The following is a 22,481-nucleotide window of genomic DNA, read 5'->3' as shown; positions in this document are numbered from 1 at the left end:
GGGTGGCTTCCAGCAACAGAAGCAGAAGTTCCGAAAGCCAGCCAGGGGCCTTGCTTCTGGTGCCCACAAAGGCATGTTACCTTCCAGGTCCTGCCACCCACAAACTTTCACTCTCAAGCCTTCCATTTCTCATCCCCCCACCCCCACCCCCACCCCCCACCCTCAGGGACAGAGTCCCTAAAAACTGAATTCTCACAGGGCCCAGATCCAGGCAGCGCTGAAGCCTAGCTTTTCTATTCCACTCCACCCCCTCCACCCACACAGCTGAGGTCACCCGGCCCAGCCTCTTTTGCAACTTTCCCAAGTCTGTGCATGAGCGGGAGAGGAGGAAAACTCAGAAGGAACTGGCTTGATCTCAACAAACTCTTTTTTGCTCCCAAAGCCTTTTTCCTCTGACCCGGCTGAGACTGTTGATCTAAGTGGAGACCCCTCAGATTCAGCGAGAACACCCGCCTGTCCTCAGAGGCCGGATGCTAAGCAGCCACAGCTGTAAGTGCCTTGGAAGGTTTATTTTTGCTTCTCTTGTCTGTCCCAGCAACCCCCGGAGGTATTTGTGTTTTGGGGGGAAGGAGTGGAGCCAGGGGATACAAGGATGAGTCTTAGAATCTGGCAGCTGAGGGCTGAGATCCAGCCCAATGACCCTCACGCAGGAGAAACTCCCAGGGTATGGCAATGAGCCAGGCAGAAGAGACTCTGCCCAGCCCAGGGAACTGGGGCCCAGTTTGGGGCTCTGCATGGGCAGATGCAGCTGCTGGCACAATCAGAGGAACAACAGTCAGAAACTGGAGTCTTTCGAGAGGGCTGAGTCCTGCTAGCACCAGGAGTCCCCTTGACACATCAACAGGGTATCTTCTGGGATGGGGCCATCTCATCCGAAGGGTTTCATCGGCAAGGGGGAAACCCTGGAGTAAGAAAGTGCTCTTCTTGTTCTAAATCATTAGTATTGCTCTTAGCACAGCTCTGCAATGCTGGGCGGGCCCATGAACAGAGTCAGACAGACCTGGGTTCTAGTCTCAGCTTGCCTCAGGAATCCACTAGGCTGTGATGGCATTTTGTAAATTGCAGAGTGCCCTATAATTGCTAGGCACTATGAATTAATAAAAATAATCTATTTGGTCTTACCTAGCAATCCCCCAGCACACAAGTCCCATGGAGACAGGATCTGTCCATATCCCCAACCTTACATGGTGCTGATGCATAGTAGGCATGTCGTACATGTGTTCTGGACAGATGGACAGATAGAAGGATGATGAGTGGGTGGATGAATGGAGATAGATGGATGAATGAACGGACGGATGGACAGATGAATGGGTAGATGGAGATGATAGATAAATGAATTGGATGGATAAATGGATCAATGGATGGGTGATTATTTATTGAAAACTCAATATTCCCAGCATGGGTCAGCCTCTTTGGAGGGATTCAGAGAGGTGTGAGGCACTGTCCTGCCCTCTGGGCATGGCCAGTCCACTTCGGGAGGTGGGACTCATGCTCCCAAAGAACTTACATAGCAGGAGTGCAGAGCCTCCTGAAACCAGAACTGTTGGTGCACTTCCCGGAGGGAGCAGGTCTAGACCTGCTGGGATTTAGGTGGAGAAGGCAGAGTTGTGAGGCTTCCTGAGAGGCAAGAAGGCTGTGCTCCCTAGATAGCCTCTTCTCAAAGACAAACTTTACTCCCACGATTGTAATCCCATTACATTTTAAAGTGGATACATTTGGCATTTTCCAAGGCATGGGAGCGGGGAGGGGAGGCACGGAAACGGGTGAGAGTCCAGGGGAGTGGAGAGACTTGCCTGTTTCAGAATTCTCATGTCCCCCTGCTCACTGGTCTCCCTCAACCCCCCTCCCTGTCAGCAGACATGGCACCTCACTCACACAAACAGGGCAGAAGAGCGAGTCCTGGTTGGCACCAGGGGGATAAGAAGAGAAGGGCAGAGGGGATGTGCGAGCGCAGCAGGCCCAGGAGTTCTTGGACGCCTGGCCCCAAGACCTAGGGTTTTTATTTGTAAGTGGTGTGTGTGTGTGTGTGTGTGTGTGTGTGTGTGATCAACTCTGTCTTCCTTACTCCCCAGGGACTGAGCTACACTCACTCACTTTTGGCAGATGGGCAGGGGCAGGACTCCCGGCTGAGAAGTGCTGCCAGGCTAGCAGGGGTGGGAGTGGGGAGTCGAGTTAGTCACTTGCGGGGGAGAGCAGCAGCCTGAGATTCTGCTGTGTGTGGACCTGGGCTGACTGAAGGCAGTGCCCTGCATTCCAACCCTGCTTCTCGCTGTCATTTAACAATGAGGGTGCTGCCTCAGTCTGGCCTGTGGGAGGATGGCCGGCTTTGAAACAACTGAGTGATCTGAATGGGTAGGAGGAGGCTTACAAGGACACCTTTTGCCAAACTCCAGACACGGGAGAGCACAGAGGGCATGGGAAGTCACCGTTTGGAATCTGTGCATGCTTTCTTGGTGAGCCCAGCCAGTGTCTACCCCCAAGCTGCCCTTCCTTGCCACTGACACAGTCCTGGTCACCCTCTTGTTCCTGCCTGTTATCCTGGGCCCAAGGACCAGGCTATTTAAATAGCTGTTTCAGCAAATCGCTGAAGGGGGGTGGGGGCGGGGGGTCTGCAGTGCTGCACACTTTAAGGGCACATCAGGGGAAGGGGATTTGGATGGAGATGGGGTGAGGGGAGCTCAGAGTCAAGGCTGAGGTGAGTTACAAGGATCTGGAAGAGAAAATATTCAAGTAAAACTCAGAGAAGACTTTACACCTCAGAAGGGCTGGCATGGGAGGAAGCATCTTGTGTGCCCCCAGGAAAAATGCACCCTCATTGGGGGAAGAAGCTCTGTGGAGGCAGGTCTGGCCCATCTTTCCATGAGTGTGGAGAGATGGCTCAAACACTGGGTGGGAGATCGGACTAGATGCCCTTCTGATTGTGTGCCGGAGCAGGCTCCACTGGGAGTTTGAAACAAGCCATGGTGGGAATATTTACACCATAGAAAGTGGCAGGCACAGCAAATCTGCCTCCTCCTCGCCCCCCACCCCAACCCCGCTCCAGTTGTGAACCATTGATCTGATTCTTCCCCAATTTGGGGAACCAGATCTGCTATGCAAACATGACACATGCCACCCTGCAGAATAAGCACAGGCACGAGTGATGTCCGTTTTACCCACGAGGGAACAGACTCACCGAGATTAAGTAACCCAAGGTATATATAGCAGTGGGATGAGCACTCTTAATTGCCGAACTCATGATCACTCCATGAGCCTAGGCAGCCTCTCTCTCCTGCCCAGGCCCAAAATGATTTGTCCTGCCAGGAAGTCACATTTACATGACTTTGGACTTCCCTCCGCCCCTGTGCTCTATTTAAAGAAATGTCTTTATTTGACATTTTTAAATTACAACAACTTAGGATTGTGTAACAAATTTTAATATAAGACATCTATATATATAAAAGGCTAAGCGACCTGCCGACCGGCCAACTGGCCAACTAGGTATGATGTGCACTGACCACCAGGGGGCAGATGCTCAGTGCAGGAGCTGCTGAGCTGCAGTGACTTGGCAGTGGTGGTTCTTGGGTGATGCACCCCGAAACCAGAGAGGAGGGAGCCCGATTCCTCTCAGGGCCACGCGATTCCACCTTCGGCCGCGGGTTATGTTGTTGCTGGGGCAATGTTGGCCCGAATTTGGTTTACTGCACACTTGTGTTTGTGTTCTACACCCTGTACGACAGCAACTTTGCAGAGTGCCCTCTCACACTCCAGGACCCCTTGGGGGATGTTGGAGAGCCAGTTTTGGCCCGATCCCCGCAGGCCAGGCTGAGGGACCCCACCTGCCAGAGGGACCCCGCTCATTCCACAGATGTCCTCCAAGCCCCGGCACCACCCCAGGTGTCACCGGCCGGGAAGGGACCCCAGGAGGTTGGCTCCAGGTTGTGTCTGGCCCATCTCGCCCAGTCCTGCCCCACCGGCCACCTTCTAATTAATTTCCTTTCAATGTATACAAATTTGTTCACTGGGTCACTAGTATAAAATAAAACATAGCTCTAGCTTCTAATCTATCTTTCCCCACCTCCTAGTAATCATTCAATGTGTCTATTCATAGCTTTCTGTGTATATACAAGACAAGCATAAATATAATATTAAACATATAGTCATATATAAGGTAGTTTTTTGTTTTTATACAATTGGGATTTTACTATACAAAATGTTCTTTAAAATATATGTATATATATATTTCAGAAAGGAAGGGAGAGAGAGATAGAAACATCAATGATGAGAGAATTATTGGTTGGCTGCCTCCGGCACACACTCAACTGGGGATTGAGCCTGCAACCCGGGTCTGTGCCCTGACCATGGAATCGAACTGTGACCTCCTGGTCCACAGGTCAATGCTCAACCACTGAGTCACACTGGCCAAGCCAAAATGTTCTATTTTTACTTAAATTGTCATCACATCTTTCATTACTTCACTCTCACGCAGAGTATGAATGGATTATAATTTATATAGAAAGTGTCTTATTGATGGACATTTAGGCTACAACAATGTTTTTCAGCAATCATCTTTGTACAAATGTGTGTTTGAGTATATGTGTATTTCTGTAGGATTCCTAGAATTAGAAACTAAATATGCACAAATTAAGTTCTGATCTTGTCAAATTGCCCTCCAAGAAAGACTGTGGCAATTCATACTCTATCAACAATATCCAAGAGTGTTACCACCACACATTTGCCAACACTAAATAGTATCATTAATCTTTTTACTTTTTGCCACTCCGGTGGGGAAGTAAAGTGATATTTTAAAAATTTGCATTTCCTTAAAAATTAGTAAGGCTGAGTCATCTTTTCAAAGCTTACTACTAATCATTCATAAGCTTTCTACTGGGTTAGTTTATGTTCTTTGCCCACTTTTATGTTGCATGTTGTCTTGACTGTCTGTAGACAGCTTTGAACCTCTGTTGTACATACCACACAGTTTTCCCTTCGTATGCACACCAGCTCGTATGCACACAGCTCTGCTGCCCAGGGTCAAGCCCACACCACCCGGCCCTCCAGCCTCTGACAGGGGCACCCAGTGGCAGGGTGTGTGGCTTCTCTGAGCCTCAGTTGTAAGCATCTCGTAGGGCTATGGGAGGATGCCTTACGCTGCACAGAGGATGCAGAGCACCCTGCAGATTTCTTTTCCACTTCTCTCTGCCTTCCTTTCATTCTGACTCCCATTCTGAGGCACGGTATTGGCTTTGAAGCTGTTAGCACGGTGCACCAAAGCCGTTAGGAAAGAGCTCACAATCACTCCCACTTCCCTTGCAGAGTGGTAACTGGTGCTCAGAGGCCTGGCTATCAGGAGCTTCTGAGCCACTTTTCCCTTGGCTGGTTTCTTTGTGGGCAGTGACACCCATTACAAAATGCCAGCCCCAGTGAATACCTTGAATTCTCTTCCTCCCATGTCTGGAGCACAGGAAATGTTGGATGGATGGATGGATGGATGGATGGATGGATGGATGAATGGAGACAGGATCCTTGGTCTTTCCAAGCCCACTTGAATCCCTCCAGGCTTTCCTCTCTCTATACCTTTCCCCTCATCCTTCCCTGAAGCAGACCATCCACCTTCTCCACTCGGCTGCTCCCAGGTCATTCCCTTTCAGAGGGTCATTCCCTCCCCCTGAAATATCAGCCTCCAACCACATGTTTTATTTCCTCAGGGCCAGTTCCATGGCAGCTTCTCTCCTCACTGAATTCCCATAGCACTTTCTCTGTGCCTCTGTTGGGGCACTTGACACTTCCTGGTGTAACTGCTCTGTCCTTTCTCCCCTGATGACTCACTGGTGGGAGGTTGGGGAGTCATGTTTACTTCATCGTTGTGCTCCTCCAGTGTCCAGTGCAGGGCTGTGCACACAGTAGGTGTGTATGCACTTATTGAGTGAATGCATGAACCACCAAGAAGACCTATTGGCCACCACGCCAACCCAGCTCTTCTGGGTAGAAAGTCCAGTGCCACCAACTCTGGCTCCTGGGACAAACAGCTCTGAGCAAAGCTTCAATTTATCTTTGGGCCTATGGCATGGTGCATGGAGGGACACTCTTAGGTCTCTAAGAGTTTTCTATGTTAACTGCACTAACTAGGAATGCCCAGCAAGGCTCTTGTGGTCTACTGAATTACGACTCCAGTAGATAAAGCATTTTTCAACCAGAGGTGTTAGGGTCGGGGAAGAAGGTACACACAAGGCCAAAGAGGGTAAAGAATTATGAATTTATTAGATCATTTGGAAAACCAGATGGGCCGAGCCCCAAAATGGCGTCAGCACCCAGGGATGGGAAGTCAGAGGTTTTAAAGGACTCTAGGCGGGCTTTTTCTGGGCAGAGAATTTTCTGGGTGGGTCTGGAGGGGGAAGAGAATGGTCTTAGCAAGTGGAATGTGGTCTAAGCAAAAGGGAATGTCGGTTGTGAATGGTCTAAAGGTCAGTTCCCAGGGAGGGGGTATTGATTCAATTATTTCATCAGACCTAACAGAAGGGACCTTGAGTCTTTGGGGCCCAAGTGGCTCATTCTCTAGTTGGAAAGCCAAGAGTCAGAGAGGGGAAGTAACTGGTCCAAAGTCACACAGTGGCACAGTGAGAACTAGAACATCCAATGCCGTAGGACATCCAATCGAGAGCTTTTTCCAGGTGCCACGGGAAACTCAAGCTAGCCAACTTTTGACACTCAGCCAGGCAGAGTCAGATTAAGGTTAACCCATATGCCTAGCGCATCCAAGGACCGAAGACCCAGGAGTTGGGAATAGTGATTATGCCAACAAGCCAGTTAAGCATAATCCCCTGCAACAGTTTTGCTTTATCTTGTTAAATAAAATAAGGTGAATAAACATATATATAACTTTATATATATAACACACACAAGTGCACACATAAGTACTTTTCTCTTATAGGAGCAATACATGTTTGACATATTTATTGTAAAGAAATTGGAGCATACCAAAAAGCATACATAACAAAATTAAAATCATATAATCTCCCACCAGTCAGAATTAAATACTTAAGTTTTTTACATATTTTTTCCAGAACTTTTGCTATGCAAGTAGGAACTCATTTTAATATTTGGGGTGGTATTGCATGTACACTTTAATGTCTTCTGTTTTTCATTTAGGTCTTAAGGCACCACTTTCCCACATTATTATAATACTAGAGACCCGATGCACGAAATTTGTACAAGAGTAGGCCTTCCTTCCCTCTGGCACCCGGGACCCAGTCTTCCCTCGCAGGCCCAGCTTCATCCAGAAGGTCGTCAAGTCTAATTAGCATATTATGCTTTTATTATTACCAAGACAATCAATGGGTCTAGGCTACCTGTCACTACTTGAGCCAGTTCAGCAGAGACAGGGTTGAATCACAGATGAGCAGAGACAGGGTTGAATCACAGATGAGCATTTATTCCAATACTGCCGGCAGCACGGGAGAGCAGCAGGTCAGCCACAGAAATCTGCTCTGCACCTCCCCCCACATAAGGCAGCTGCTTATATTGGGTAGAAGGATGAAGATTACGTAGGAAAGTAGGCAAAAGGGAATGTCAAGTGGGCAGTTTATAGGTAATGCAGGCTGGGGGGTATGCAAAGGCCTGTGGGTATGCAAAGGCTGGGGGTCTTCAAAGAGCTGGCGGCTCTGGTTTCTGCAACAAGGTTGTTCATCTTTCCATGATAATAGGCAGCTCCCAGATGGAGAGGATGGGTCGCATTTCCAGGTGAGCTCCCGAGTCCCCTGTGCAACTCCCAGCCAGGTTAGAACGTGACTTCTTTAAATAAAACGAAACAATCACAGTTAACGGAGCCTGATTAATATTTCTTACAATTATAGCTGGTCTCCAATATTCTATTTCTGCCCCTATCTCATTGTGTGCCATAATTTATTTAACCACTTCTTTACTGTTGGATGTTTATGAACAATCCTCTGAAGAACATTCTTGAACAAAAGTCTTTGTCTGCGTTTGGATTATTTCTTTAGACAAATTCCTAGTAAGTGGAGGGCAAAAACATGTTTAAGACTCTCACTACTGGCTGCCAAGTAGCTTTCCAGAAACATGTACCAATTACAACCCCACCAGCTGCCTCAAAGAAGAGCCTTTGATTCTGCAATTGCAGCGACACCTCGGGCTGGGGGAGGGGCACTCTTTCATCCAAAGCCTCTTGGGTCGTCCTGACAATGGACTCCTTGTCCTGCCCCCATCTCCTCTTCCCATACTGCCCTCCATCCCTGGCTCCAGGCTTGACTGTCTGTGAGGCCTCTGTTCAACCGCCTCCCGCCTTCCTGGCACTCCAGGCTGCCCCTGAGATCAGAGTTGGTAGAGCTGAAAGGTGAGAGATGCAACTGTCCTGTGGGGATTCCCCGCCCCCAGCCTTGGGGAAGCCCCCAGAGGAAGTGAGGGGAAGGGTGTGTACGGGTTGCTGAGTCATCCACCTGTCGACCTCACCTAAGTCCTCAGCCCAGGGCAGTGACCTGCACACCTAGAAGAAGACAGTAGAGGCCAGCCTCAGTGACAACAGCCACAGGGGACTCTGGCCAGCGTGTGGGTGACTCTTGTTTCCCTACAGGCTCTGAAGCCCCTCCATGAATCCCCGGAAGAAGGTGGATTTGAAGCTCATCATCGTCGGAGCCCTGGGGTGAGTGAAGCCAAGCTCCACTTGGGGTCTGAGGTTGGGATGCAGGCCCCTCGCCAAGGGTAGTGAGACCTCCTGAATGTGTTTCCACCTCCTATGGGTACCTTTCTGATTCAAGGTGGCACTAGGGAGGGCATCCCACCCGAGGAAAAGAGCTCAGTAGGAGAAAGAGGCTGGGAATCAGGTTGCCTGGTTTCTGGTCCAAGCTCTGTGGAAACAAGCCAGTTAGCATCTATCTGCCTTCCCACCTCCTGCCACCTACAGGAAAGACCTGACCTTTGCTTTGGGGCACCCAGCTCTCTTCAGCCTCTCTGCTCACTTTGACTGGTTCCTACTTCTAGAAACCATTCCTTAGTGCCTTGCTACTCAAAGTGTGATCCTTGGACCACAAGTGTTAGAAATTCAGAATCTCGGGAAGAGACGGTGGCGAGAGGGGCTTGGTAAGATTTTGAGAATGGTATGGATGTGTGTGTTCACATGTGTCTGGGGTTTTTCCTCAGTGTAGGAAAGACCTCCCTCCTCCACCAATATGTGCACAAGACCTTTTTTGAGGATTATCAGACCACGCTAGGGGCCAGTATCCTCTCCAAGATTATCATACTGAATGACACAACTTTGAAGCTACAGGTGAGCGGCCCTCCCTTTCTCTCTTCAACATTCATACCTGAAAATCACCCCACATTCTCTGGACAGCCACTCACAGCAATGTGTTCTAGGAGCTAGCATGGTTTAGAGCTGACATCAGCAAACTTCAGCTAATGGACCAAATCTGGTCCAACACCTGGTTTTGCAAATAAAGTTTTATTGGCACACAGCCATGCCCACTTGATTACTGATGGTCTATGGCTGCTTTCACACTAGAGCGGCAGAGCTGAGTAGTTGCAACAGACCGTATGGTCTGCAAAGCCTAAGATATTTACTTTGTGACCCTTTACAGAAGAAACTTTTTGCGGATCTCTGATCTACAAGGATGAGCTCGAATACAGGAGTTGGGGCGTCTTACTTCTAGTCTTAGGTCCCTGGAAAATTTGACGAGTGGCCTTAGCAAATCATTCCCAAGGTCCAAATCTATCAGATGAGAATAACATTATCTATTCTGATGGCCCAGGGAAAAACAAGAGCTCAGATATGAAAGTGCTCACGGATGCTAAATGTGAGTGCCAAGATCCTGCAGTGTAGAAGGGTGACAGGGTCGAGATACCTGTGTGTGAAAAGACCACATGCACCTGTGCCAGGGCCGCCTGCTCCCTACCCAGAAACGGAAGCTTTGACATGATGTGATCCAGTTAGGCCAAACCTCCAGCCACTCATCACAGCCCCGTGGGACGGCTGCTTTTTCCTCCAGATCTGGGACACAGGTGGCCAGGAGCGATTCCGCTCCATGGTGTCCACATTCTACAAAGGCTCCGACGGCTGCATCCTGGCTTTTGATGTCACTGACCTGGAGTCCTTTGAAGCTCTGAATACCTGGCGGGGTGATGTTTTGGCCAAAATCATTCCAACGGAGCAGTCCTACCCCATGGTGGCGCTGGGGAACAAGATCGATCTGGAAGACCGGCAGGTACCATTCATTTATTGACTCATTCATTCACCCAACATTGTGTGAGCACTGGCTACAGGCCAGGCACTGTGTTAGATCCCACACATACGGAGCTGAATCATACACAGTCCTCGATTTAAAATTTCGCAGTCTAGTAGTGGATGGAGACACTTTAAAAGGTAACTATGATACAATATGGTAAATACAATGATAGCGATAGACCTTGGAAATGTGGGGACCACAGTGGAAGTGCATTTACTAAGGCCAAAATCTAGAAGGGGCTTCCTATGGTAGGTGGCTTCCAGGTTGATAAAACAACATGAGCATGCTATGAGCTGAGAATTAAAGACAATGTTGTCTAGAGACAGGGAGTGGAAGAATGAAGGCATCAAAGGTAGGCAGATAGAATTTGAATTAACCTGTAGAACAGTATGTCTACCCAGGGTCAGGTAGGGGGTCTGCAGTTATAAATACTTGAGTCGACAAATTTTCCGAGGAAGTAGTATATATTTTTAAATTAGCTTAAGCATAGCCTGGCCAGTATGGCTCAGTGGTTGAGCGTCGACCTATGAACCTGGAGGTCAACAGTTCAATTCCCGGTCAGGGCACATGCCTGGGTTGTGGGTTCGATCCCCAGTAGGGGGCGTGCAGGAGGCAGCCGATCAATGATTCTCATCATTGATGTTTCTATCTCTCTCTCCCTCTCTGAAATCAATCAACATATTTTAAAAAATAAATTAGCTTAAGCATATTCTGGATCATCTGGCTAACCACCGGATGGCTTGTTTGTTCCATGGTTGCAACAACTCTGTGTAGGTGTTTACTGCAGTGGCAGTGGTGTTTACTGCCGTTGCCTACTAATAAGAAGAGACTAGAGGTAGACTTAATTCGTAAACGATGCTCTGCCCTGTTACTTTTTGCCTTGGATCCCTCAGATGCATGTCAGACACAAATCCCCAGTAGCTACCAAACTCCAGGGGTTGAATGTTAGGCTTTCCAAGTGGCCTCCTTGAAGCCCTTCTCGGGGCTGAGGTGAGGCTTTGCCCTTTCTCTGTCTTTTGCGGGGTGCACAACACAACACAACTTTCTCCAAAGAAATCCTTTCTACTCCTCCTTTTCAGTCTGTTAGTATCCATGGTGTGGGGTTTGGAGTCATGGATTCTTGGTCATGTACTTTGGAAACATACAGGGTCAGGGGGCGGTCTATTTCCCAGCCCACCTTATATCAGACATCTATGAAATTGTAGTGCCTCCCCCAAAACTTCCACTTTAATGAACGTCCTGCTTCATATACTTACAGATTGTAGGGTGGGGAGTTGAGGGAGTTCAAGACTGAGAGTCTGATTTTTTCCTCCGTGAAATAAGAGGCACCATTTTCTTGAGGGAAAACCAAGTAGGAGTCTGAGGAACAATGGTGACTCTTCACCAGTCACCTGCAGAGAAACGGGTGAAGAAGCTAATTGGCGACAAAGACGAGAACTGATGGGTGGCACTCAGGGCTTATCGGAAGGAGGACACCAGGAGGTTGAGGTGGGGTCTGTATTGTGTTTTTCTTCAAGAGCCCTGTGTGGGGGAAAGCCAGGAACAAGGGACCTGGGCTGGGCCAGCAGAGGTGGAGGAGCAGGGCAGAAGGAATGAGCACGGGAGGGGGTTGAAGGGAGGCAGGTTGTGGCCAGAGTGGAAGATGGTATTTAGTGTTATCTTCTGAGGTCCCGGGTCTGGCCCTGCAAAGAAGAGGGAAGAAGGTGAAGTCTGTCGGAAGGGAAGGCAGGAAGCTATTGTGAGGGGTGGAGGCCACAGCGTGAGGTGGAGAGGAAGCCTCGCCAGACTGCAGAGCTCAATGAGTGAGGGGGTCCTGGCAGGATGGGAAGTACAGGCGATGCCTTGAGAGGGTGGAGGGGTCCAGTCCAAGCTGTGCGGGGGCATGAGCTTTGATCTACCGAGAGAGGAAGATGAGGGCTGGAAAGAAGCAGTAAAGCCCCGGGCAAGCCCAACCCCATCTCTGGGCCATGTGGTTAGCCCGTTCCAGCCTCTTCCTCTGTGAAATGAGGGCCAGACACAGAGTTCATGGGGTTGTTTGAGGATTAAAGGAAATGATGCCTATAAAGCATGTGGCAAGCTTAATAGATGGGAGCGAGGCCGATCCTCCTTATTATCTCCAAGGCACAGGCTGGGAAAACAGGAGAGCGTCTCCTACTCAGTACAAAGAAAATAAATGTTTAAAACTCTATTGCTAAGATGTGAGATGAAGGAGAAGTTCTGCAGATGGATGGGGGTGACGGTTGCACAACAACGTGAATGAACTCAATGTCCTTGAACTGCGCACTTAAATATCGTTGAAATGGAAAATGTTGTGTCTAAGTATATTTTACCACAATAAAAAATATATGTTGGCAGAATGATTTTAAAGAAATTACTGATCTAGGTTTTTTTCAAGTCCCTACTCTTTCTACAGAAGGTACTAGAGTGAAAAAAAATGTTAGGTTGTTTAAAAGAATAGATCTGCTAGCATCTATGCTACAAGGAATTTCTTCGCTAGCTTGTGGAGTCTTTGCTCTAAGTTCAGGTAGGTACTTTCTGACTTTCCACTGAGGCATAATGTTGGGATTATGTTTTCTGAAAATATTAGCTATTTTGGGTAGCAGTTTAAGATGTATTTGACACACTAATTTTAACACATACAATTGATGATTTAAACTGTATATGAGATGGAAAAGTATCACAAATAAAATTACATAAACTGGACTAATTTTGTCAAACTTTTGGCCTCTGATGAACATCAAAATTGTAATAGGAGCTCTGGCCGGTGTGGCTCCGTTGGTTGAGTGCCATCCCATGCACCTTTCGAAGGGCCGTGGGTTCCATTCCTGGTCAGGGCACATACCCAGTTTTGGGTTCAGTCCCCAATTGGGGCACATATGGGAGGCAAGTGATCAATGTTTCTCTCTCTCTCTCTCTCTCTTCCCTTTCTCTCTCTGTTTCTCTTCCTCTCGCTCTAAAGTCAATAAAAACAGACCCTTGGGGTGAACAGAAGTAAAATGTTAGTAGTATATTGTCAGCCAGAAGCAAAATTAATAGAAGTAACATTTCTAAAACTTTCATACGTCTCCTGTCCCCAAGTATCAAACCCGAGTTTATTTCCACAGTCAGAGCCTAAGGCATACATAGCCATTAAGACGGCTTTAAAGAGCATGAAACTGCAACTGGACTTGGAAGAGGAAAGTAAAAAGTCCTGTCTGGTTACTTTCTTCCCAGGGTTGCTTTCTGAGGTTCAATGGAGAGGTGCTGGGGACAGAAAAAGAATGTTAATTGGCAACATGATCCCCACCGCTATTTTGGAGTTGTTATTTAATCACTGCATGCAAACAGAACAGAGAACGAGTGGAGAGAATGAAATAAAATACCTGCCGTAGTCCCACCACGGTCCAGCAGGAGAGAAGGGGCAGCTGAGATCAGCCAGCTAGGAGTTGGGAACTTGTCTTCCTAGCTCTGTCCCTGGGTGACCTTGGGCACCAATCCTGGCTTCTGCCTCTTGTGCCACTAAAGAGAAAGACTCCCCTGCCTCCTGGAGGGGCAGAGGCACGTGACTTCATTGCGCCTCCTTTCAGAGTCTACCGCAGCTCCTGAGCCCCAGTGATGGGCCCAGGGAAATACTCATCACCTGGTGGGGCTGGAGGGCCGGGGGAGGGGGGGGGAGGTGGAGGATAAACAAGGAAGAAGCAATCAGAAGGGTAAGAGCAGTCCTTGCCCTCAAGGACTTTAAAAGACACAAAGCCTGGCCCAGCCAGTGTGGCTTGGTGGTTGAACAGCAGCCCATGAGCCAAGAGGTCATTGATTCGATTCCCAGGGTCAGGGCACATGTCTGGGTTTCGGGTTTGATCCCCAGTAGGGGGTGTGCCGGAGGCAGCCAGTGGATGATGTTTCTCTCTCTTTGGTGTGTCTATCTCTCTATCCCTCTCCGGTCCTCTCTCTCTAAAAAAAAAAAAAAAGAAAATCAATAAAAACATTTTTTAAAAAGATACAAAGCCCTTGTGTTACTAAAATGCCATCCAGGTATAACGTGTTCATTTCTAATGAGTATTGATTTGCATGGTACTCGTGAGGACAATAGTAACCGGTAGCCCGGCCATCCCTGGTTCTTCCCCCAAATACAGTTCCGGGTTTCCCCTGAGCTGTGAGGCTTCTTGGTGACTCACCCGGTCGTGGGCAACTCTGCTCCTCAGAACGGAGCACGCGTGCTCGTTGCCAGTTCTGGGGCCTTTTCCCAAAGGCAGGAGGGTCCTGTCCACCAGAGCCCAAGACCAGGGCCTGCGGATTCTCCCTGCTCTGCTCACGATCAGCAGCACCTGGGGGACCGACTGGGCAGAGCCTGGGCATGGGAGGTAGAGGAGTCAGCTGGGCCCCCCGAAGCACAGGCTGCTTGGCCGACGACCCCGTCTCCACCCCCCAGTGCGAGGTAGCGAGCCTCACACGGCCGGCCAGGGCAATGCTGGGGGGACAGCAGAGGCATGTGAAAGCGCGCCATGAGCCCTGGGCCCTGAGGCCACTCCTGAGACCAGAAAAGCAAAGACCGAAGACGAAAGGGACAGCAATGGTACCTTTCATCGCAGTAGGGTAAATTCCGAGGACCTGCAGGAGCAAGGAAGACAACCTGCTGAGGGCAGTCTCCGGGCTCCCCCTGCTGCGCTGTGCTCTGGGGCGGGCACAATGCCCTCTCCCCATGAGAAAAACCTTGGCTGCCTTAAATAAGAGGAAATAATGGTTATAAAGTCCCAGGTGTAGCAAATGTTCAATAGATGGCCATTTCCTCCTTCCCGAAAGACGCAGACCTGACACGCAGTGGTACCAATGTCTTTGGAAGTCACCTGCAGTGCCGCCAGACATTTTCCAATCCGGACCCTCTAAGTGGGCGCGGCCATTGGCACGTGGGCCGTGATGTACTCATTCACCGCCCTGCGTGACTCAGGGCACCAGGCCAAGAGCTGAAAAGGCCTTGACCCTGAACTCAAAACACCTGCAGTCCAGCGGGAGAGACAGAAAAGCAGCACAGTTCTGCATAGGGCGGCTCAGATGGCATGGGAGCACTGCGCTGGGGCTTCATCCGAACCCTGCCTTCCTCGGCTGTGTGATCTGAGGCAAGTTGCTGAACCTCTCTGAGCTTCCGTGTTCTTATCTCTATTTTTTAAAAATATTTTTTTATTGATTTCAGAGAGGAAGGGAGAGGGAGAGAGAGAGATAGAAACATCAATGATGAGAGAGAACCATTGATTGGCTGCCTCCTGCACACCCCCTACTGGGGATTGAGTCTGAAACCTGGGCATGTGCCCTTGACTGAAATCGAACTCAGGACCCTTCAGTCCGCAGGCCGACGCTCTCTCCATTGAGCCAAACTGGCTAGGGCTCAGTGTTCTTATCTCTAAAGTAGAGCTAATAAGACCTGTCTCACCGGGTTATTCGGGATTAAATAAGTTAATATGACAAGATATCTAACACAGTGCCTGGCCCATAGTAGGAGCTTATCAACTGTTCCTAGGACTCTACCCTGGAAAACAGGGTTAGCGGGGACCTGAGTCTCTGCCCAGCAACAGGCCTCCTGGGTCAGCCAGCTCACGGGAAGAGAGTCCTCCGTCCCTGCCCCGTGTCTGTCATGTCCATCTCCTCTTGAAGGGACTGGAGAAGGAGCCAATGACAGGAAGATGCCCCTCGTGTAGGCCTTCGGAAGGCAGCACAGCACAGGGGGCTCTCATTCCGCCAGGCCTGTGTTCAAATCCTGCTCAGCCCCAACGCTCGGGGCAATTCTTTTATTCGCTAGTCCTCAGTTTCCTCACCTGGAAAATGAAGCTAACGATAGCCATCTCACATTTATGTTAAGAAATCACATGTGTAAAGTTACAGACACTCGGAAGGTTCTCAATAAATGGGAATGGAGGTAGGGATGGTGGGGATGATGCTATAGAAACAGCGATCCTGTCTTCCGTCGAATCAGGTGCCACAGGAGGTAGCCCAGGACTGGTGTAAAGAGAAGAATATTCCCTACTTTGAAGTCAGTGCCAAGAATGACATCAACGTGGTACAAGCCTTCGAGATGCTGGCCAGCCGAGCTCTGTCCAGGGTGAGTGGCTGTGGAGGCAGCACTTGGCCGGGCGGCCCCCTAGGGTGGGGGAACTTGGGAGCTTCCAGAACAGAACATATTGGACACGGGTAGGGATGTGGGCGGACAGGATTGCTCATCGACTTAATGAGTTGCCGAATGGGCTCAAGAGGACTCCAGCTCTGGGACCGCAGGATGCCAGAGGCACAAAGCTACTTTAGAGAGGAGAGTCGGTGGTCCCTCCATCTGGCTGATATCAAAGTCATTTGTGGAGTTTCTAAAAAAAGAAAAATTGCCGTCCTGTACCCCACCCCTGGAGATTCTAATTAGTAAGAGTTTTGAGATGTGATTAGTTCAATCCTCCTTGGTGAGGGAGAAGCCCTATGGTGCCAAGTATTTGTCCAAGTAGAATATCAAACCTGCAGGAGTTGCTGGCATTTCCCATCAAAAAGTTGGATAGAGTCTGGCTGGTGTAGCTCAGTGGTTGAGTGCCGACCTATGAACCAGGAGGTCCTGGTTTCTACTAGGGCATAGAATGTAAGTCACCTGGATTTTTAAGGTGAAACTGGAGTTTGAAAATCTGTGTTTTAAGGTCAAAGGAGAATTTTCTAAGGCATTTTCTCCAAGGGCCTCTCCCCTCTCTCCCAGGGAAGCCGTGTGCTGGTTTGCAGAGGGAGGTATGAGGGGTGCTGCTGGGAGGGGGAGGGGAGCCCCAGCCTGGGGGGTGAGGAGTGGGGCCCTGCAGCTGGCTAGACCTGGCCTCACATGAGGGTCCAGAGACGTCAGGGTTTTAGCTACAATTAGCTCAGTGGCATGAGTGGGCCCTGCACACAGCAGGGGGCCCGTAGGAGGACTGGGCAATGCCCAGGGCGGCATAGGCTGGAGCCCCAGCCCCAGGCCTGGGCGGTGCTGGGGATAAGGAGCCACTCGGGCCCTGTCCCTCCTCAGGCACCTCACAGTAGGACTGGTCTCCCACAGGGGGCAGCTGGGCACTCCGGGTCAGGTCTGTGCGGAGCGGGCTCGGATCCTCCCCAGGAGAGGGGAGACTGAGATTCATCTGAGGTGTGGGGACCTCTCTCATCTCCAGGGGGACAGGCTGTCCACCAGAGAGACTTCCTCCCACCCCCAACACTGACCCTGCCCTTACATTATATATATGCAATTTTACAGGCATATATGTTATATATATATATATATATATATATATATATATATATATATATATATATATATATAAAACAAATATTACAAATAAAATTCTAATAACTCAAAAGAATTTGTTGAGGGATACTCAAGGCCCAGCATCCAGGCTGAAGACGGGTGGCTGCCCCGGGACCCTGTCTGGGAGGAGTGAGACATGGGGGCTCTCCATGAAACACACTATGTGAAGAAGGGCTGATCCCTGGCTGTGTACCACCAGCTACATTACTGCTCAGTCTGGGGGTGACAGTGAGTGACAGGGCATCAGGGGACCATCCCATGTGTCTTGGGGGTCACCATCATCAGGGTATAGCAGGTGGGCCTGACACCACCTCCTGGGGTCCAGGGTCAAGGGCACCAGGGTTTGGTTGACGTTCACCAGCTGGACACCCAGCCAGAGCCCGGGAGCCATGGAGGAGGAAAAACAGGGTCCTAGAAGTTGTCCCCTCAGAGAGGGGCACTGGGGACACACCACCAGGCACAGTGTCACCTGCCACACCGGAGGCTCGCCCTTCTCAGGGCCACAGCTGCACACAGGGTGAGGGCGCCCATCCCGCCCTCTCACACACGCCCACCCGCTGTGGGAGGGACGCGGTGGCTGAGAGCAGCAGCACAGGGGGATGGGGTGCCTTTGAGAAGGAACCTCTCTGCATGTGGAACCGTGTCCTGGGAAGACCCCCCCACACCCACCCTCGCTCCTGAACCAGGTGGGCCAGTCCCACGTGAGCAGTGGCCATCGAGGGGCGGGGGGGGGGGGGCTTTCTCTGGGCCATGTTGGGATAGGAGAGTTGGAGGTGGGCAGACAGGCCATGAGTCTGTGTCCGGAGCCTCCCTGGACACAGAAGAACACGATTGACAGAGGGTGGGGAGGGTGGGAGGTGGCCTTGGTGAGAGAAGGTTGGGGTGTAGGGATTTGTAAGGAGAGGTCTCAGCAGAAACGAGGTGTAGGCTGTCATCATCTCTGCTGAGGTCAGACGTCACCTCAGTTGCCCCTGCAGAGAATGGGGAGTTAGGGGACCTGCTCAGAGGTCAGGACACCTGGTCTCTGACCCAACCACCCAACCGCTCTGGGCTCCTGGGAGTCCCTGGAGGAGGTGAGGACGGAAGGGGGCGAGGCGACCAGGGGCTCCCCGCTGGGCCTGTTTCCCAGCAGCACTGAGGGAGGGGGTGGACAGAAAGCCAGCACCATCGGCCGCCAGGAGACGGACGGGCAAGTGGTGCTCGCAGCCTCTCAGAGGTGGACTCTGACTCCTCTCCTCCCTCCCCAGTATCGGAACACAGAGAACTACCTCACAGACTCCATCAAGCTCTCGCCAGAAGACCAGACCAGGAGAAGATGCTGCTGACCTCCCAGCCTCCCTCTCTGGACACCAGAGACTCGGCGTGCCCTGGGCCTGGTCATCCCGGCCTCCAACAGCTGCACCGCCCGCCCAGGCTCGGCCCAGGCGCTGTGGCAGGGCCCTGGCCCCTTGTGTCTGTGCTGGGCCCAGAATCAGAGGGCGACCTCTCCCTTGGGCTGAGCTGAGAGAAGTGAGCACAGGGCTGGGTCCTGGGAATCCTGATGAGACTCAATGTCACTGTGAAATCCTGGCCTGGAGGCGTCACCATTTCCTCACTGGCTCAGCTTTCCTGCTCCCTCCCCCCACCCTCCACCCCCCCCCCCCCAACACACTCCTGCTCCAGACGCTCATCTCTGCAGACAGACGGGCCGCTGTCCGGGAGTCCTGTGCACTCCCAGGCCAGCGCCACCCACAAGGCCGCCGCTCAGCTCTGGACAAGGGGGCGACTCAGCCTCCCTCAGTAACCAGGGCCAGGAAGTGACGGTCTGGACCTCACATAGGGGCCCGCCTCATCCCGCCGCACAGCTGTCCAGTCCCGGGACACCCTCTGTCCCCTCCAGAGTATAGGACTGAGGAGCCCAGGAAAAGCCACCAGGGACGGGCTCATTCCCCCTTGTTGGGTGCTCAGGCAACTCCCATAAGTCTCTCTGAGCCTCAGCCTATTCATCTGTCAAATGGGGGATGCATATGCCCCACCCACCTCAGAGTGTGGTTTTGAGGACCAGAGCTCTGCCTACATCGCAGTTACTCTTGTTGACATGCATTTATTTATTCCTCCAGCAAGTCGTTTTGACTCTCTACTACCTGTGATGCACTGAGATCCACTGACACACAAAACAGACAAGGAGCCGGTAGGGAGAGGGGCAATAGTCAGAGAATTTACAGAGAAGTGGTCCAGGAGGGTTCCCTGAGGTGGTAAAATTTGGCGTGAGGGCTAGAGAATGAGAAAGGGGCTGCCACCTGAGATCTGGACGGAGAACATTCCGGAGAGAGAGCAGCAAGGGCCACGGCCCCAGGTGAGGATGCTCTTGCTGGGTGCTAGCAACAGTGAAAGGACATTCATTCACCTGAGCACTCAAAGCTGCTGTCCCTGGGCTGGCGAAGGGAGCCCCGCCTCCTGGGTGGTTCCTTGAGCCTCTGCTGACTGGCCACCAGAGGGCAGCAGTGCTCTCTCGTTCAGGCTGAGCGGAAAGGGGACGCTCCAAGGACGCTCTGGGTAGGTCAGCGCTTCAAGATTCGTGGGGCCGGAGAATCGCAGTTCCTTACGCTTAGTAAGAAGTGGGCAAAACTGCAACATCGGTGATTCAAGCAAGAACCCCACATCAGTGACCAATGCTAGAATGAGGAGCCCCGAGAGCTCATGGATTCTCTGTCCCTACAGAGTCTAAGGCCATAGTCTTTCTTCTGGCTGCAGAGAGTAGACAGGGCTCACTCCAAGGGGGTGGCCAAGACGACCTCATGGCCACAGAAGTCTCCTGTCTACACAGAGGTATCCTTCCTGCGCTGCAAGCAGAGCTGGCGACCTTAGTCTACGACTTCTGAGTGTCCCCTGACCCTGAAGAGGCAGGGGGTGGGGGCGGTCAGGGAGGGAGTCAGGAGCCCCTTCTCCCCTCCCCAGCTGTGGAGTGAAAACTGGCTTGTCCTGGGCAGTAGCATGGACCCGGCACGGGGGCCGGAGGCCTGGAGCCCAGCTGTGTCCGTGTCTTTCCCGGGCTGGCATTCTGCACCCCGCTCGGCTCTCCTGGGAGTCGGAGGGGCTGTGGGTCGGAGGGACGGAGTGTGGGAGTGTGCGCAGCAGCTCGGGCACCACGACGGACATGTGGCCCGTTTCTGAATGTGTACAATAAATGATCAATGTGTCCTCTGTTTTGATCCTTTGTGGGGTTTCGTTATGAAATGGAAAGGATAAGTCTCCAGAGTTCAAAATTCAAAAGCTACTAAAGGGAAGACAAGAGAATGTAAGCAGGACCAGCTATGTAACTGGCGGGACCCAGTGCCCAGTGAAAATGCCCGGTTCCTTATTCGGAAGTTATGAAGGATTTCAAGACAGCAACAGTGGATCATTAAGCCAAGCACAGGGGCCTTGAGTGCAGGCTGCGCGCCCCCTAAAGCCGTCCCGAGGGAGTGGCCATGTTTTCATGCCTCCAGGATGATAGAGCCCTGGCCAGCCCACCTGGGCTGCAGGCGTCCCGGAGCTTGTAGATTAGAGTCTATCTTTGCAAGAGCCACGTGGAGATTCCACCCCAGGCCCAAACCACAGACAGAATGTTCCACATGGTGGGGGGTGGGGGGTAGTGGGGGTCGAAGGGCCCACAGCATCCCTCCTGTTATGACTAGAGGGCACGCTGACCAATCCATAAGGCAGAGGGAGCTGAGCTGACAGACTGCAGACTGCCCCCACCCCACCCCATCCCCGCCTCTGGTGAGACCGGCCCTCAGGGGGGTAGACAGAGGCAGCAGGTGGGGACTCCTGAGTGCAGCCCACTCGAGCCTGAACAGGGTGGGGCAGCATTTCCTGGGCCGCTTCATCACCATCCCTTCGGAGAAGAGGACCCAGGTGAGCAAGACTGCTCTGACCCAGGCTGCTCTGGTGCCCACCAGAGCCCTGCTCGGAGGGGAAGCTCCGGAACTAATCTATATATATAAAAGCCTAAGCGACCGGCTGACCATTTGACCATCCGATTGGTAGCCACGACGTGCACTGACCACCAGGAGGCAGACACTCAACGCAGGATGACTTGGCAGCTACAGTTCTCGGGTGACACCGGAACCATAGAGGAGGGAGCCCGATTTCGGGATGTGTCACCCAAGAACTGCCCTCTCGCAATCTGGGACCCTCGGGGGATGTTAGAAAACCGGTTTCAGCCCTATCCCCGCAGGCCAGGCCGAGGGACCCCACCAGTGCATGAATCCATGCACTGGGCCTCTAGTAAATAATAAAGACGATCCGGCCTGGTTCTGCATGGTACACGCCCTTGAGGCTTGAGGAAAAAACAAAGCCAAATCTGCTCACCAAATAAACCTGGGTTGGCCAGGCTGAGCGCCACATGCCCAGGGGGCTGGGGAAATGCTGACTTTTTCTGCTGTTTGAGGCTCCCTCATCACCCCGCCCGCCAGCCCCGGGCAGCTCCCAGCAGAGACAGCACGTGGCCAGCACCTCAAAGCCATCGTGTTACTAGGAGTGCACAGCACAGTGGGGCCACAGAACAGCCAGGCAGGCAGCACCACCCAAAAGCTGGGACAGAGGACTGACATGCAGACACGCCTGCTGTGTGCGCGCCTCACGCTGCCTCTAGGGCGTGTGGTCTGGGGCCGGGGGAGGAAGAGGACCAGGCCAAGTGGGAAGCCTGGTTCAAGCCGGCGGCCTTGGCCTGCACCAGGCCTCTGCGCGTGTCTGTGAGGTACAGGGTGTGTGTGTGCGGTTAGTGTGTGTGTGTGGGCTGTGTTTGTGTGTGGGGTGTGTGTAGTGTGTGTAGGGGGGGGTAGGTGGTATGGTATGTAGTATGGGTGTGTGTGTAGAGTATGTTCAGTGTTTGTGTCGGGGGTGTAGTGTGTGGGGTGTGTGGAGGTAGTTGGTGTGTAGTGTGGGGGGTGTAGAGTATGTGCTGTGTGTGTGTGTGTGTGTGTAGTGTGTTCATGTGTGTGTGGTGTGTTTGTGGGTGTGGGGGGAGTGTATAG

At 51.6% G+C, this 22,481-nt stretch overlaps 1 protein-coding gene across 2 annotated transcripts in view; it reads left to right on the top strand.

Moving 5' to 3' along the window:
- Positions 1–306: 306 nt before the first annotated feature.
- Positions 307–22,481, top strand: part of RAB7B (RAB7B, member RAS oncogene family) — a 30,310-nt gene continuing 8,135 nt past the window's right edge. Inside the window, exons 1-6 of one of the 2 annotated variants that reach the window (XM_006094844.3) lie at positions 307–489; positions 8,567–8,635; positions 9,133–9,259; positions 9,978–10,193; positions 16,159–16,284; positions 18,732–19,110. In XM_006094844.3, coding sequence (XP_006094906.1) covers positions 8,583–8,635; positions 9,133–9,259; positions 9,978–10,193; positions 16,159–16,284; positions 18,732–18,809 — 600 coding nt within the window. In that variant the 5' untranslated portion in view covers positions 307–489; positions 8,567–8,582 and the 3' untranslated portion in view covers positions 18,810–19,110. Of the gene's footprint in view, positions 490–8,566; positions 8,636–9,132; positions 9,260–9,977; positions 10,194–16,158; positions 16,285–18,731; positions 19,111–22,481 lie in introns of those variants that run through there. The other variant, XM_023759030.1, reaches the window with a different exon arrangement.

The sequence above is a fragment of the Myotis lucifugus genome, unplaced genomic scaffold (genome assembly GCF_000147115.1).
Source record: "Myotis lucifugus unplaced genomic scaffold, Myoluc2.0 scaffold_145, whole genome shotgun sequence".
NCBI classification, from domain to species: Eukaryota; Metazoa; Chordata; class Mammalia; order Chiroptera; family Vespertilionidae; genus Myotis; species Myotis lucifugus.
The sequence above is the reverse complement of the archived record's forward strand: the minus strand, read 5'-3'. Positions and strand labels throughout refer to the sequence as shown.